At 45.0% G+C, this 17,530-nt stretch overlaps 1 protein-coding gene across 1 annotated transcript; it reads right to left on the bottom strand.

The window, feature by feature from the left end:
* Positions 1-4,569: 4,569 nt before the first annotated feature.
* Positions 4,570-17,407, bottom strand: Lyve1 (lymphatic vessel endothelial hyaluronan receptor 1). Its single transcript, XM_032892904.1, has 6 exons — positions 16,963-17,407; positions 13,694-13,862; positions 13,455-13,594; positions 7,723-8,007; positions 6,867-6,945; positions 4,570-6,389 (listed from the first exon to the last, which is right to left on the bottom strand). The coding sequence occupies exons 1-6, from the start codon at positions 17,045-17,047 to the stop codon at positions 6,203-6,205; spliced, it is 945 nt and encodes a 314-aa protein (XP_032748795.1). The 5' UTR covers positions 17,048-17,407; the 3' UTR covers positions 4,570-6,202.
* Positions 17,408-17,530: the final 123 nt, after the last annotated feature.

The raw sequence follows: 17,530 nt of genomic DNA, 5'->3' as shown, positions 1-17,530 counted from the left end.
GTGTTACAATGGGGACTAGAGGTGGCTAGCTCAATGGTGAAACACTGGCCTAGCATGCTTATGCTTTGGTTCAGACTCAAACGCCAGTCCTCAAAACCTTCAAAGGGGTAAGAAGAAACATTTTAGGGTACTAGGGTACTGTCTTAGAACATGATTCCACAGACATGAATGTAATATGAAAACTTCTCAAAATGTGCATGTTACTCATAGATAGCTTGTTTCTTATTATATGCCAACGACATTCCAAAAAAAGCTACGGGGAAAGATGTAGCTACTTTATTTTTAAAGGCTCATTGTTCTAACCTAAGCCCAGAAGTCAGAAAGATCACTCTCCATAAAGTACAGTTTTATAAAGTGGGGCCTGTATTCCTTTTTACAGTGAGCACTACAAAGATTGAAATAAAGGAGAGATTACCAGACCAAGATGATATAAGGTGTTAGTTATATTAAAATAATAAATGGCCAGTCTGGGCAGTTGCTGCTTAGCTAACAAGTTCCTTTTCAGGTTTGCATAAGCATAATGAAGAACCTAGAAGGTAAACAAAAGAAGATCATTATTTTATGAATAAGTGTTACTCTAAACATATGTCTTAGTTGCTGCGAAGAGACACCATGACCATGGCACTCTTCTGAAAGAGAGCATTTAACTGGCGTCTGGCTTACAGGTTCAGAGGCTTTGTCCATTGTCATCATGGCAGGGAGCACGAGGGCATGCATGACACTGAAGAAGTAGCTGACAGCTACGTCCTGACCCACGGGCCGAGAGAGCAACACTGGGCTAGCTGGAGTGGTCATTGGAAACCTCAAAGCTTCAGACGTCAAACCAGTGACACATTTCCTCTAACAAGGCCACACTTCTAATCCTTCTAATCCTTTCAAACAGTGCCGCTTCCTGGTGACTAAGCATTCAAATATAAGAACCTATGGGGGTCATTCTTATCCAAATCAACCACATAAATGATTAACCATCCTCTGTCATAAGGTTATTCTGTAGCAGGACAAGAAAATGGTTTTTTTACATATAATAAAAATGTTGAAATGTTTATAGGAAATTGTATCTATATCTATATATCATCTATCACTATCTCTATCTATCTATATATCATATCTATATCTATACATATATATATATATAGAGAGAGAGAGAGAATAAGAGTTATAGAAAAAGTCTCCAAGTTCATCTTCCTATACGAAAGACTTTTTTTTTCAATGAATAATGTAATTTGTCATGAGTATTCAGAACTTCACAGTTTAGGAAATTTCCACTCAGTAATAATACAAGGATTGAATGCTCTCGAAGTGAATAGAGTCCCGTAGTGATGCTCAGAAGCATTTGCCTTTTGAAATGTATATTTTTTTTCTAGGAAGGTATGTCCTAGGCCTCCTGTCAGTCTGTAAGGTCACGGAACATCTGTGTGAGGACTGTGGGAATCTGTGAAAGTCTGTGAGTGGCTGTAGATGGCAAACACAATCAACTTCCTGTATGTGATTGGTGAAACTGCGAGGTTGACAGTGCTGACCAACAATCATCTGCTCCAACATTCCTCACAGATGAGGAAATGGAGATCCAGGGGTAGGACACGATGCATCCAAGAACTACAGAGCAAGTGGGAGAAAGTCGCCTTCAATTTTCAGGGTAGAGTACAGAAAAACTAGTTATCCATGGATAAGTTCAAATCTCTGGTTGAACAGTGGTGGCACTGTCTTTTAATCCCAGCAAAGCCAGGAGGATCTCTGAGTTGGAAGATAGACTATTGGTCTACATAGTGAGTTCCAGGACAGCCAGGACCATCCAGAAAAACCCTGTCTTGAGGGGGAAAAAACCCAGACCATCAAATCTGTCATCTTCTAGGATGCTGCACTCTGGTGTTTCTATAGCCCAGTCCATGCTTTCTTTTGCTGGCTTCTACACTCTGGTGTAGGGCACTATGGGCACTATAGTCTGCCCATAGCCCTCTGATCTTATTCTCAAACCCTTTGGGGGGGAACTCATGCATTCCTAGCTCGATTTTACGTATTGCCAATCCAATCCTGCATTGCTATATTAAGAGGGAAGCTCTTACAGTAGGCATGAATGAACAGCAGCGATGGCACCAGAAGTCAACAACATTCACATCAAAGTGGCTTCGGGATCCAAGTGTCAGTACTGGTGTCAACGATACCAACTGAAGAGCTGGCAGTGCCCCGAGGACTCTGTGGTGGTGGGAGAAGTGACATCAGTCTCCAGGAGAAAGGTGTTGTCTGAGAGGGAGCACTGTGATATTTAGGTTGGTGCCAGGGAAGCAGTGTGGAGGGTGGCAGGCTCAGTGGGCAGTGCCAAGAAGCTGTACCCAGTGGAGTCAGTGGAACTGGTGGATGAGGTGGCACCTAGAGGAAATGGTCACAGTGTTTGGTGGGAAATGGAAAACCCAACAGAGATGGTTGGTGTGCTCTGTGGGAGGCACAGCAGTGAGCAGAGCAGAATTAGGCCAAGGACAATAGGGAAAACTCAGTGACACGTGGATGAACCACACGGGCTTGTGAGCGTGTTGAGAAATATGCCCGTGGATAGCCTGGAGGGTTGGTACATTGATCCAGGAGTGCCCTTCTGATTTTAGATAAACCAGAAGGGTTGCACGTCTGCTTTAACAGATCCAGGGCAAAGAGGAACAGAGCAGTGCCTCTTGAACCATAGTTTTAGGAGAGAAAAATAAAGGAAGTCTAGCCATTACAAGGACAATTTCCTCATTTTCCTCCATGTTGTGTTAAGTCAGCCAATTACCCACCCCACAGTCCCAGGGTCTCTGAGGAAGTTATTCTCTTCCCATAGCTGGAGACTTGAGTAGGATTCATAATGAGACGTATACAATGGGAGTTAAAGATCCGCTTATCAAAACCCAGCCGTCGGTTCTAATTGACTCAAGGAGACTCTTCCTCCTCACAGAAGTGAGCCTAGCTTACTACTCACCCTGTCATTCTGAGTGTGCATCGGTGTGTTTTTGTTTATCTGCATTGGAAATTCCCATGCAGGGCAAGAGTCCGGCAGACAAAGCCTTATTTCCATCTAAGTTAAGATCAGATTTGCCTCTTGTCTCTGACTTCATCTCTAATGCCTACTAGTTCCATATACATAAATCAACACCTCCCCCCCAAAAAAATAAAAAGCAATCACAATTTTGCCCACGATAGTTCTTGATTGCAGAAGTAAGTCGATGTCAACCCAGAGAGAAAAGATCATGTTTAATAGTCATATTTGTCCTTTTTGTTAGTTCACAGCTGTGTTCTGCACCAAGAGAAAGCCATCAAGACAAAACTTAAGTCAGCAGGAACACTTCGTTGTATAGAAAATATTCTTAGCACCTACTACTGGTCTCAAAGTTTCCACGCATTCACTCATTCAGCATTTTCTGAGAGCCTACTTTATTTATTTTAAAAACAATATATTTATTTTTATTAATATGTATGAATATGTCTGGATTATGTCTGTGCACCGCCACATGCATGTCTGGTGCTCACAGAGATGAGACAACGGCGTTGAACCCCCTGAAACTGGATCGATGATGGTCGTGAGCTGCCATGTGGGTTCTGGGAACAGAACCGAGGTTTTTTTCAGGAGCAGCCAATGCTCTTAACATTGAGCCATCCCTCCGGCCCTGTGAGAGCTTACATTGTATGTGGTATCCCTATGTATCTTCATAGTTGTTAAGAATGAAAGGAAAGATAATGTATGCAATTATAACAGTGCAACGTGGCATTCCCTAGCATGGTAACACAAGCAATCTGCACAAGGGGGCAAGAAGCATTCATTACTGTAGTAGGAAACAATCCTCTAAAGTGGCTTTCCAAGCTCCCCACTTTCTGGTATGCATGAGCTTGCGTATGCCTCTCTTCCTATGAGTGAACGGAACACAGACGCTTACCTCTGACTTATTTGTTACTGCCACCACTTCCAAGACTAAGCCTAAAAGATGATGACTGCTCTCACTGTCACTCTTGCTCTCTGGATCCCCTCTTGCTGCCTTTCATGTGAACTCTAAAACAAAATGGGATGTAGGACCTGAGTCCCAAGTAACAGACTACAGTGTATGAACTGAACTGTGTAGCCATTGTCTCACGGCTGCAACCAAATAGCAGAGAAGAGAGGAAAGATTTGTTCTGGTTCACAGTTTGAAGGTACAGCCCATCACAATGAGAAGGCATGGTAATGGGAGCAGCTAGAGCCTGTGACAGCAGCATTACGCTGCTGGCTCATGGACCGGGAAGCAAGGAAAGGGTAGGAAGTATGTCTGAGCTATAAACCTTAAAGCCTGCCCCAGACCTATTTCCTAAAAGACTAGCTCCAAAGGGTCCACAACCTCTCAGAGCAGCAGAGTCAGATGGAGACCAAATGTTCAACCACACAAGGCTGTGAGAGATGTTTCACATTAAAACTGTGACACTGACCAACTTAAATGAGACCATTTGAAGCAAAGACAGCCCACAGGGTGATATATGTATTTCTGTGTCCATTTTACTTTTGCTAAGTAAAGATTATGATGTATCCCTTAACTTTTGCACAAATACTGTTTCTATGAAAATGAAGGAGCAAAGGAATTTCTAAATGCTTTATTTGTTGGGGACACAAACATTTCTTCTCCTCTCAGATTCTTCTTGATAGAAAACATAAGAGCTTGGTAATGCATTTGTTAAAGGGACACGAAGTGTCTATGTTGGTACATAGAGGCAATACTACACTTTCAAATACACTGGCAATAAATTAAGGTTGTAGTCATTGCTGTATTAGAGAAAATGAATGGGTTAGTCTCAGCAACAAAAACTAGTCTGGAAGTAGATAAGCTAGTGTTATCAAAGCTGGAAAAAATATTAGCTTCAGCCCACACTCCACTATACGTGAATGTGCGTTGAGTAATGTCAGCTATGGAATGGCATGCCTTACACAACACCTCACGGCTTTTAAGTAAACTTTTACCAAGTCTGAGCTGTCTGTGTGTCAGCATGATACCTCCGGGGGGAAATGCCACACCATGAAACTTTATCTCATGTGGAAAGTTATTTTTACAATTTTGTCTGAAAAGACCGCCAGGCTAAGTGTCTAAGGTATGCATGAAAGGGAAGTAAAGTTCATATTTAGACTGAGGCTCTCTAATATATTGTTATGTATGTGCAAGTATTCCAGACTTCAAACATAATCTGAAATTTGCAACACTGTTGGTACCAAGCATTTCAGGTAAAGAGTTCTCAGCTTGTAGTAGATTAGCTGACAGCATTTTTTTTGGGGGGGGGGTGCTTTTCTTTGCTTTTCTCTCTCTCTCTCTCTCTTTCTTTCTTTCTTTCTTTCTTTCTTTCTTTCTTTCTTTCTTTCTTTCTCTTAACCTTTTAACATAGTTGTTTTGCCAGCAATGGGTCCTGTAATTCAAGTGAAAATGGAAATGCATGTTTTTGTTCGTTCCTTTGTGTGTATGCAGGGTTGGATGGATTCTGGGGATTGGACTGGAGGCCTTGTTTGTACACGCCAGGCAAGTGCTTTACCACTGAGCCAGCAGCTCCTAGCCTCTCCCGTTTTTAGGTTTCTTATAAAAGCGTGTTTATCTCTAGAGAGCATCGGCAACAATGAAGAGAAAAGAAAGTGTGTCTATGTCCTAAGAAGTGATTCAGATCAATTAACTGAGAGGGTTCCCGACCCCGCCTGTATTTTATAGTCTCTGCCAACAAGGCTGCTATCTGGGCCCCAGCTCCCATCTTGTGCTCTGTTTATTTTGGCTTCCCAGAGATTAGGTCTCAGTCACCAGGCTCTCTATGACCTTCTGTTGTTTTCCCTTGCTTATTTTACATGTGCCTGGTTCCAAAGAGCCTGGCCAGGAGGTGTGTTTCCCTGGGGGAAGGTTTTGGACTATGGGGCTGGCCATGTCTCATGGACTCTGTCCCTCATCTGGGATCAGGCAGCCTGGATACCTGTCTCTGAGTGTGAGTTGAGGAGCTGTTGTAGGGCCTGGTGCTTTGAAAGCTTCCTCTGCTCTCTGGTCTGCCATGAGGCGCAGACTGGCTAGCAAGGCTGTGGGAAGGTTGGAGGCCAGAGGGTAGAGTCTGGGGAGGACTGCAGTAAGGAAAGGGCTCCTTCTGGTGAAGTCTGCAGTCCTTTTCTCATCAGGAGCCAACAGTGGCTTGCTTCTTTGGTTCGGGGCATGAAACTTGCCTCGGGTGTACCTCCTCCACTCTCATGCACCTAAACTTCAGCCTCTAGGCACCGCACTGCAGTTTTGGGTGGACTCTTGGGCTCCTCTGAGTTTTTAACCATTTTCTTTGATTCTTCATTAGCATTGACGTCATCAGCCTTCTCTTCCTTTACAACCTTGGTTTCGATCATTTCCTTCTGTTGATTCTTGTTTGTGAAAGGGAAGGCCTTCACGTACCTGTAGGAGTATACATATATCTCAAGGAGAGACTTGAGGTGGCACACATCACAACAACTAGGACTTTGTCTACCATGGGACAGACTGGCACAGTCTCCTGAGTGCCTTTACTTCAAAGTGATGCTAATATAGGTATATTCAAATATATCACTCCCACATTTTAGTGGATTCATTCCTATTGGACAGTGTCCATAGGCTGGACTTTAGGTGTCCTCATGACCCCACCTCCAAACCCCAACTCAAATACGGCCTAAGATCTTCCCTAAATGTTGACCTCTCCATTTTCATTTCTTGAGTCTGATGCCCACTGGCCAATATCTACTGTCTAGACGGCATATGTGTGCAAAGGTCAGGCGGTAGTGATTTCTAAAAGGGGTGCTGTCTCCATTTTGACCAAAAGCCAATAACAACCATGGAAGAGCATAAGCTAGTTGCACAGCGAAGGTGACAAGACTGGAGACGTGCCTGCAACCTCACCTTTTCACATAGCAAACACCCAGCACAGCTGCAGCACCAAAGAAGAAGAGAGCCAGCACCAGCAGGGCTGTGGGGACACCTGGAGGGAAGACAGGGTCCATTGGTCTTTTATGTGCACGACTGTGTCTGTGCATGCAATGGTTCATTTTTACATGAGGTATAGACAAGAAATAGTGCAGAAGACCCTTCTTTGTGACAATTCTAATCACACATGCACATGTGCACACACACACACACACATATACACATCTAATTTTATTTTTTGCATTGTATGTGTGTGTGTGTGTATGTAGGTGGCTGCAAGTTCTAAAGTGACACAGTGTAAATGTGCATGTCAGAGGACAACTTGTGGGAATAAGTTCCTTCCGTCATGGGGGTTCTAGGGGATGAACTAATGTTGTTGGCCTTTGGCAGCAAGTCCCTTTACCCAGCCAGTTACCTCGCCAGCCCTCTAATTTGCAATGTGGGTTTTTTTTTTTTTTACTTCTCCTTTATCATAGCAATGTGAAGAGTGGAGTTTGTTTCTTGAAACCTTGAGACCAATCTCACAGGTCCATTTGGATCACAGCCTCAGGCCATGAAGATATGCATTTTTGTATCTGTAGTAAAGGACAATAATTTATTTTGTGAAAATGCAAGTTTTCAGCAGGGAAGCTCTTTTATGCTCGTGATGAGTCGCCGGACCCTTGTAGCTCTTTACAAAGCTAGCTCTCTGAGTCTGTGGAAGCTGAGCTTTCATTAAGCTTTTATTTGTGCCTGGTAGGTGCTGAGTGCTCTGTCTGGGGATGTGTGGGGCGATGTGCCTTGTCTGTCAAATACAGTTTGCCCACCCCATACAGACCCAGAAGACATTCACCTCCAAACCCAGCTGCTTCATTCTTGAATGCTGCTCCACTTTCAACAGATGCTTCTGTTTCTGTATCCATGGTGATGGGTTCTGTGTAAACTTCCGTGATACAAATCATTTTTGTCTTCCGTGCCATGGTGGTCAAAGGTGGAGCCCGGGTGGTGGCAGACGCAGACGTTGTGGAGTCTGAGGATGAAGCCGAGTAGGTGTCGCTGCTGACAGAAAACTCTGCTGCAGGGGTTTGAGTGTTGAATGTGGTAGTGATTTCTGGAAGGCAGGAGTTGGCCCAGGTGTCTGTTGGGAGAAAGGAAAGGGAAAGGAGAAGTAAGCTTGGCAGTAGGACCTCAGCAGCTTCTCACTGCAGTCAGAACTCAGGTCTCACCAAGATCCTAACAAACCTAATCTCAATTCCCTTCTTTAGCATCCTGCAGCCCCAGGGAGTCAACGAGGCCCTCTGTGAGCCCACCCTGCCAACATCATGAGACTGAAGGCTCAAAAGCCCACGCTTCCTCTCCACAGCCTTGCTACCCTGACAGCCCCTCAGCTCTTGCTACACTTTTTTAATCACCCCTGCTTTCTCTGTGATGCCTTTCCCACCCTGACAAGCTCTATCTGCTCTTAGCCAATTCTCTCCAGCTGTCAGGTTTGCTGGTCCTTGCCAGACTTTTCTAGACCGGGTCTCTGGTCGCCCATTCTTGTCCCTGCCTGATCTTGTCATCTCATTCTCATGCTTTTGTCCCTTTCTGGAATGACTGTGAACTTCCTGGCAGCAGGAGGCTAGTCTGATTGGATTATCATGGTCCTTCCTCTGTGCCTGGCATAGAGTATATGCTCGGTGAATATTTGATAAGAGGAAGATAAAGGAAAAATGAAAGAGCGGAAGGAATACCTGGGGGTGTATATAAGATACCACTTTAGGGCCAGACCTGAGATAACATCTCTCTGTGCGCAGAGAGGGAGGGGGGAGGGAGGTACACAGTGTTTTCCAATCTGTTGGATAGGGTTGCTAGGAAACACATTTGTTGTCTTTTTTACTCTGGGTCAGCCACAGTGCCAGGAGTTTAGCATTCATCAAGGCTTCATTTGCATAGGAAGGTGCTGAAGTTCATAGACATGGAGTCCTCTTGCTCAGCCACAGTTAGGAAATGAGAGAGCTGCACAGTATCTTACAATACAAATTTACATCTATTTTAAATTATCTACAGCAGTGGATGTCACCAGCCAGAATTGTGGCTATGAAAGAAATAGTTTCATTAAATTAATGAGTCACCAGTTATGAGTCTATGGAAGACTGCCAATGTGTTTGACCGCACTTGCATCGAGTCAGGATTTTATTCTATTCACGATACTTTGAAAACAGCCCTGCTCAAGTAAGCATCACCGTTGACCTTTGTTGCCTTGAACCTTCAGGCCTGTTTCCCATTCTTTAGTCTTTGCTAGCTTCTTCCCTCAGAGAACCAACATTTTAAAACAAAAGAAGGGAAGACAGAGAGCTCAATAGACACTGCTGGGCTCTAACACACGGGCCCATGCATAAAGTGCACCCAGTTCCTGCTTCTGGCATGACTTAGGATAGGGTGTGGAAGGCTGATGGCACTTATTCAACAGACACTTACGGAGCACCATCTCCATGCCAAGCCTGTGTTCTAGAAGCCAGACTTAGTCCCTGCTCTCAAGAGGCTTCTGACCATTGGAGGAGCAGACATGATAAAAGATAAATAAGCCATGAATTTCCGAATATTAAAAATAGTGAAAAGAAACTTAACCAGGGTGTCGGTTAAACTGATAAGGGTTGAGATGAAGGCCGCATCCTTGGCTAGGGTGACGAGAGGAAGTCTCCTGGGGAGACAGTTCTTAACCTGAGACCCAGTGGTCAAAAGTAGTCAGTCATAGAGATCTAGGCCAGACACTGGAAGAGAACAAAAAGTGCAAGGCAGGAACTCAACCGTGCTGAGCCCATTCGACGAACAAGAAACCCAGTGTGACTGAAACAGAGCAGAGCTCATCTGTAGGGAGAGAACAGGATATCCTGGTCAACAGGATGTGCATGATCCAAGAACGGAGAAGTGGGCAAGTACAGACAAGTCAGGAAAATGAGCAGGATCATAGTGTTGCTCTAGAGAATAGTGAGTGTGACTGGCAGGAGAAAGCCTGCAAGCAGGAGGCAGGGCTGGAAAGATAGACCTGGCCAGGGTCTCCAGACTGCAAGTTACCATGTTAAACGGGCTTGGAATTTACTCTGTAGGAGGGGGCATTGTCTGCTGGGATCCACAACCCTTCTTAATCATATTCACTAGTTTTTCTATGCATTCTACTTTTATATGCAAAAGACATTACATGTTACATACTATATTATGTGGGACGTTACCCAAGGCTGTGGGGCCAACAGCAGAGTAAGAGTTACCAGTGGAGGAAGGGTAGAGGAGGGGCCGAGGCAGAGGGAGGAAGCACATCCAGGAGCAGAGGAGAGTTCTCAAAAGCTGCACAGAAATAGGAAAATCTAGAAATGTCTGATTCCTAAAACTTAGAAAGATTAGGAAGAACACAGAAATCCACCGATAGAAGGCAGGCTGAATAAATGACTATACAGACAGCCACTCGAGCACGTTAAAAACACAGCCATTAAGAATTAGAAACATCTCTATGAATCGGTCCAGACTAGATCCAGGCTATAAGTGGGAAAGCACAGAGTGGTGCATGCTAGTCCAGCTTCTCTTCTGTGAGAAAAGTTAACAGTGTCCCATAAACCTTTCCTTGTGTGCAAAGCAGAGGCACAGGCGGGCAATGCATAAAGATGAACAATTAGGAACCGGACCTCTCCCTCTCTGATTATCTTGAATAGTGGCCTGTTGATGCTGAGGAAATTGAAACAATAAAAGTTAAGTCCTATAACCAGCCACAAACAGAAGCAAATAAACGTCCCTGTTCTCGAATGAGGTTCTAATCACAGTGGAGTGGGCCTTGTCCAGTCACTTCTACACGGAGTTCCCTGATCACCTGTCCTTGCAGAGCTTTCTCTGGAGACAGGGAAGGGGGCGGAGCAATCCTCAGTTTTATTCAATAGACTCGGTTCCCAAAGATACTGGCTTTGCTATTTTGAAACTGTGGTAGCACAAAAAGATGTATTATCTACTAAGAACTAAGGTTCTGGGCATAGGAGAAGATAGCAAAGCCAGAAAAAGTAAATTATTAAATTTGAGTTGGAAACGTCAACGTCAACGCACAGTTCACGCACATGTGCATGCGCACGTACATGCTCGCTCGCTCACTTGCTTGTTCTCTTCTTGCTGAGACTCAGTGGAAGCGCCACTAGTAATGTGAATAGTTTCCATGCAGATCTTCTGGTTAGCACGTTGCACCCAAAAGGACCAGAGGCCCAGATGGGAGTGAGCTGTTACCTCTCCACCAGGAGCAGGGAGGGTACAAAGTGGGCCTGGGCCTATCTCATCACTAGGGAGAAGCAGTCACCTAAGACTCCCACATACCGGATTTGAAACATGCACAAGACTTAAAGGAATAATACGTATAAAATTTATAATGTGCTCGACACATCGAATAAATCAAATGTCACATGTCTGTGGTAGCATAAGGTGGAGGAAGTGTGTATATACATGCATGCATGTGTGTATGTGTGTGTGTGGGAGAGAGAGAGAGAGAGAGAGAGAGAGAGAGAGAGAGAGAGAGAGAGAAAGGGACAGGGGGAGAGGGAGAGGCTAGCTAATAAATATAGGGAGGACTGATTTAGAAAAAATATTTCTCTGAAGTCCCCTATATATACTATTTCCAGCAAGGACCACAATAGTAGTTTGGAATAAGGCTATTTACATGGTACTAAAATATCAACTGTAAGGTTACCTACTAACTCCAAATGAGAAAACATATCCTTCTCACTTCATTTTCAATCTGTTAGTCACTGTCTTGATCAAAGTCAAACAAAATAGTAATAGGAACCACTGACATTGGTGCTGTTTGTCGGGCTGTGATCCCTACTACACAATACTACAGCATGCCTCCCACACCGACCAGAAGTTGAAGAAGTCTCTTGACCTTTCAGAGTGTAGGAAATAACATGGCCTGAGAGTACAGCATAAACAAAGACAGGAGGAAACAGACTAGTCTGAGGCCCCTTCCTCTCTTCTGTTCAGTCAGAGAGATGGGCACCATAGCACTGTGCCGCCAGCAGGTGGGGAAGCAAGGCAGACGAGAGACAGGGCCAGCTTATAGGAATGGGGCTGATGAGGTAAGCAGGCACACAGATAACTAACTATTTAGCTAAGACATGCTGGAGGGACAAGAAGGATGGAGACATGTCATTAGAGTGGAAGGAGAATCGACTTTAAGTTCTGACTGCCGCTAACTCCTGCCCACAAATCACTCACTCTGAACTGCTGGCGAGGGGAAGAAGCAAGACGGGTGTCTCTAAGGTCACTTCTTATGTCAAAGCTTTCTGCTTCAGAGAATTGCTTGGAATTCCTGGATCCAGTTTTGCTGATGTTGGTGGGCAAACGTTATTTCTTAGATCTTACAGATTAGCATTGAAATCTTTCTTGTATATATACGATACTCATACATATATGATCACTCCCTAGTTAACTTTCAGGAAATCAGACATATGCATATACGTGACAAGAAATGAGTCAAACAGACTTTTTACCACACAGCCAACAACTAGCTGGGTGGTAGTTAAAAAGAAACGCTCTGAGAAATGTCGTAGGAAAGCTATTAGGTTAGAGCAGTCAAGGTCTATGAGCAAGACCATCAAGAGGACGGCAAATCAGTCCTGCTTTCTAGGTTTCAATGCCTTCCTTCAAAAGAGGGAGATTGGTCCTTGTTCTCAAAATGTCAGGTTCAACATGTGAGTCCTGGGGGAGAGTGGAAAGGGTGTGGTGTCAGAGTTACACCCAAGTTTGAAGCTTTGCATTGAGACTGTACTTTGAACATGGCTCAAGTGTATCCTCCAATGTTGGTGTGTTAGAATCCAATGTGGCAATGCCAAGAGGTGGTAGGACCCTTAAGGGGCAGAGCCCAGCAGGACGTCATGAAGGGGACTGAAGAAATCGGAGTTCTCCTGGGATCCTGGTCGGTGCTGGGGTGTGTTATACTCCTGCATCCTTCTCTGGCTTTCAATGTCAGCACACTCACTTCTTCTCCCACACATTCCTTCCTTTGTGATGAAATCCTTCCCAAGGTAAAGTTGCTGCTGTGTCACAACCCTGACCAACCTTGACTCTCCAGAAGTGCTAGCTACTCTTCTTTCCTTTGTAAATTGCTCAGCTGCGGGCATTTCATCACAGTAATGGAGAATGTCCAACACAGATACATAAGACAAGTGGATTAAAGCTCTCATAGCTGCATTTCCTTCCCTGTAGATGGGATGATAAGGCTTCCTCAGGGGAAGTCCGAAGTTCTGCAAGATAGCTAACGTCTCAACTGCTTTGTCCAGGGGGAGCATCCATAATGTAGACATCTGTTTACTTCCCACTTCCTGTTCATCTTATGGGAAACCAGGCAGTGGAGGGAATAAGCCTCTGGAAACCCCCTGCTGTTATGCTGCCACCGGGTCCTATTTTCCCTCATATTTTCCTCTGAGGGTCCCATTGCTCCCCACAGCCTGGTCTGGTAATATCTAGATAACCCAGAACTGCTTCTGCTGCTGCTCAGGGATGCTCATCCCAGACAGGTCCCAGATCTTGAGACACCCAGGAAATGTGCCACACGAAGTGACTCGGGGTCTGACTCACCAGATGAGTTGTGGCAATAGACTCTGAACTTTTGGCTGGGGGAAGCGTTCCAAATCAGGACACCTTTGCCATTCTTCCCACACTTGGGATTTGGGGAGATCCGAGGGATGACTGAGAACCGTTCTCCAACCCATCCATAGCTGTAGAAGGGCACACGCATTAGTTGAATGGACGGAGGTTATAAAGCACCGTGCCTACCGCTAAGCAGGAACACTGGCTTTAGTGAAGCTCTTTCTTACCTGCAAGTCTCGAAGCCAGACTTCTGCGCTGATTCCACCTGGTTCCTGCTGGCCAGAGTCAGTCCCAGCACCTTACAGACCTCCTTGGCTTCTGTGAAGTTCATCTGTGGGTCTGCGTTTCTGCCCACGAGGGCGACGCCCATGATTCTGCATGGAGAAATGGAAAGGTCTGGAAAGAAATCATAAAGTCTTCAGTTTGCTTCTGGCTTTGTCCCCAGCTCTCAGGCTCTCCTTCCTCTCAGAGGATCCTTGTCTTAACCCTGGTTTTCGAGACTGGTATTGGACTTAGTTATGATGCTACAAGCCAAGAATATCCCACGAGGACCACCTGCTGGGTTAGACGCTTGTACTGCCTGATGGAGGCTGTAAATCTCGGGACTCGGAGCCCACTGCGCCCTCTGCACTAAGGACGCTGCCAACCACACTGGAGCTTTAGCCTATCAGTTGGTCCCGCGTGGGGGTCTGGGCAATTTAGATGCTGCGAACTTTATTAAAGTCTATGTAAGGAAGCCTCTGAGAGTTTAAGGAGAACTCGGAGCTCTGGTTAGCAGCATAATCCCTAGCAATACTCCAAAGCGATGTGCCCCTGTTTTGAAAGAGGCTGTCCATGTATTTGCTGGAAGAGAATGTGAGTTCTCCGTTTCACGTCCTTTCTGGCCGTTGGAGGACTCTGGCTTACTCAGAAATTCCTGCAGGAGCCAGCAGGAAATCTTGCAGGGGAGGGAAACTAAATAAAGGAAGTTGAGTTTCAGAGCCAGGCTTGGCTATCACCTGCTCTCTGTAACTCTGAGAACTTGCGTTTGTTATTTTATCTTTTTTTGAGCCCATTTCCTTGTTTGGAATATAAGGAGTAATGATTTACTGGACGGAGGGTAGTGGGAGTTACGTGAGTGAGTTCTGACGGGACTTAGCATCTCCATATACCAGGTACGAATAGATAGATGGGGATAGCAGTGCCATTTGGGTTCCAACGCATCCTGATATTATCTACCAAAGATTGGTTTTCTTGCCAAGGCTGAGGCAATGGGACCTCAGAATATTTTTCTCAAAATCCAGTGGATTTGGGAGCTCTTTGACACACTTCTCTGGGACTTAGGGACCTATATAAAATTACCACGCTGTATTATATCCCTTATATTACCATACTGCCATTGGGCTTTATCTATGAAAAGCCATTAAAAGGCATTCCAGCCTTGTAAATAGTGGCTATGCAAGACTCTGGCATGGATACCCAGCCTTCACACTGTGGACCACATGGATTCTAAGATAGTCTAATGGTTCAAAATTGTAAAACTACTTAAAACGTTGTGGAATTTTCTTGTGAGAGTCTCTCATCCCTTCCCTCCCCGTCCCTCTCTCTCATCTCTCGAGCGTCATCTATGAAAGTTCATTTTAAAACACTCCATGGTTCTCCTGCTGTTAATTGGCTGTTGGGATCTTGGGGACAAGTTAGAGCTTTCATCTGTGAAGTCACACCTTGTCAGGCCTTGTAGTTGGAATTAAATTAGGTAACTTGTACCTAGCAGAGCTCCAATCCATGAAAAAACAGCCTAACGTACAAATTTCATGCTTTCCAATTTCACTTAGAAATTCTAATATCAAACTGGAATCCAAAGTTATATTCCAGACAAACCTTTCATAGATTCCTTAGAAGACATCACAGATTATAGGAGCGGTGTGTTCTTGGCGATCTGATCGGGCGGAGTCAATGCCAAGAGTTAGGATCCACTACCTGCGTGGCATTGGATGAAGCCCTCGGGTGCACTGAGACTGTTTCTTTCCTCAGAGGAAATGTTTTCCTGACGGAGGGGTCAGGAGTACGCTCGATTCTGAATCTTTCTGTACCAAGCCTTTGAAGAAGTTCCTATCTGTACCTCTCCTCGCCTCACCACGGAGGTCAGCTGATGATGGTAACTTTCTCCTCTTTCCAAGAGTTTAATTTCCTTAGGGGAAAAAATGCCATTATTGAGGACAAAGCAAGTAGCGTAGTAGAAATCTAAGAGCTAGGGATGTGGCTCAGTCCAGCGTGCTTGCCTAGCATGGGCCAAGCCTGCAGTTCTCGCTGTGTCACAGCATGAAACAACACCACACACCTCCAATCCCTACATCTACTAGGTGAAGGTGAAAAGGACCAGGAATTCAAGATCATTCTCAGCTACAAAGTGAGTTGTGGTTAGCCTGGCCTACAAGAGACGCCCCCCCCAAAAAAAACAAAAACAAAACAAAACAGAACAAAACACCCTTCCGAAACAACTGGTGTAATTGCAGCATTGCGGTGGTGTTTGTGTGTGTGTGTGTGTGTGTGTGTGTGTGTGTGTGTGTGTGTGTGTGTGTGTGTGGTCTCCTGATGGTATTTCTAAGAGGACCAGGTTTATTTTAAAGTGACAGTTCTGGCATTGCAGTGGTGGGGGTACGACATAATCATCTACTCTAATCTCTCATAAAAGTCAAATCCGGCCAGATATAAGTTACCTCCTAGCATCTCATCTTGATACATCTCCTGTTTCAGGGCATCCTCAGCAAAAGAACGGTTTCTCTTTAATAAACTTGCTACTTGTCGGGTTGGGGATTTAGCTCAGTGGTAGAGCGCTTGCCTAGTAAATGCAAGGCCCTGGGTTCGGTCCCCAGCTCCGAAAAAAAAGAAAGAAAAAAAAAACCTGCTACTTCACTTGTGGTTTGTGGCTTCCACATTTTAAGGTTTCTATGAATGCAACTCACAAACACAAAGGCAACAGGGGTCCCTCCTTTCACAGTTCTGATGGTAAAAATGTAAGCCTGAATTTTCAGTTAATTCCCTGCATATTAAATTTACTGCAGATTAAAATATTGCAGTTCACTAGTGGCAGAATATCCTTATCAAGTTACAACACCTAACAGAGTCGTATAAAGTGTGCGGGATTTAATAAAAGCTCTCCATTTTTCCTCACACTTGATGACTGCCTTCAATGTTCATAACCTTGGCTTGCTTCTTGAATGAAATCCTTTAAAAACAAATGACTTCTCATTTTAAAAAATTTTTTTTAAACTATTACCATTAAAAACTTTCCGTAACCCCAGATAAAATTCTAAGCGATGCAAAGGTGAAAACGAGTCATTTGGAGAGTCTGGCGATGCAGTCAAACCCGTCTGACTGAGCAACAAACCCCGTTCGACCTGCTGACCCCGCGAGTCTCCCCTATTCCCAACAGTCCACGGAAAGGAGCAGGGGTAGCCTCGCACGCTTCTCAGGACCTCGTGTAGCCTGTTTGGAAACCCGGTAACCCACCTACCTTGCACTTGGACCGTGCCATGGACTGGGTGCCTCGTGGTCCAAAGAGAGGCGAGGAGTAACACCAGGCTGAGGTGCTGGAACATCGTGCAGACCCCCCGGAGCACTGCAGCGGCCAGGGAGACGAATGCAGTCACTACGCAGGATGGAGAGCTCTGGAAATACGTTGCGGATTTCCCCGCTTTCAAGCTTCTGATTTGTCAAAACCACTGGAGGAAATGAGTGGCATCCCTCGAACGCCCAGGCTGTACTTTGTGGATGGCTTTCTGGAACATTTAGCTAATGCTGACTCAGAAAGCACACACAAGTGAGGAAAGCAGATAGCACTGTGTCAGCTGCTGCAGATTTCCCCAGTTCCTACATCCCCCTGCGAGCTCGGTTCCCACACTCTCCCGTGTGATGCTTTGCGAAGCCCATTCATTCATATACTCCCGGGACGGTCTCTGCCTCGAAGAGAGATTGAAGATGGAGTGTGTTTCTTTCCTTCCTAAAAACAGTGCCCACCACTTCTCAGACCCATTGCCTTGTAAAGTGTAAGGAAATAATAGTGAGGGTTAGGAGAGTGAGTG

Source organism: Rattus rattus, chromosome 2, assembly GCF_011064425.1.
Source record: "Rattus rattus isolate New Zealand chromosome 2, Rrattus_CSIRO_v1, whole genome shotgun sequence".
NCBI classification, from domain to species: Eukaryota; Metazoa; Chordata; class Mammalia; order Rodentia; family Muridae; genus Rattus; species Rattus rattus.
The sequence above is the reverse complement of the archived record's forward strand: the minus strand, read 5'-3'. Positions and strand labels throughout refer to the sequence as shown.

Bases quoted from the DNA above. Each gene is read 5' to 3' on its own strand.
- Lyve1 (XM_032892904.1), bottom strand. From the start codon at position 17,047: ATGTTCCAGCACCTCAGCCTGGTGTTACTCCTCGCCTCTCTTTGGACC. The intron at 13,863-16,962 runs GTAGGTGGGTTA...ATTTCTTTCCAG, and splicing joins TGGCACGGTCCAAGTGCAAG to ACCTTTCCATTTCTCCATGC. The intron at 6,390-6,866 runs GTGAGGTTGCAG...ATACTCCTACAG, and splicing joins GGTGTTTGCTATGTGAAAAG to GTACGTGAAGGCCTTCCCTT.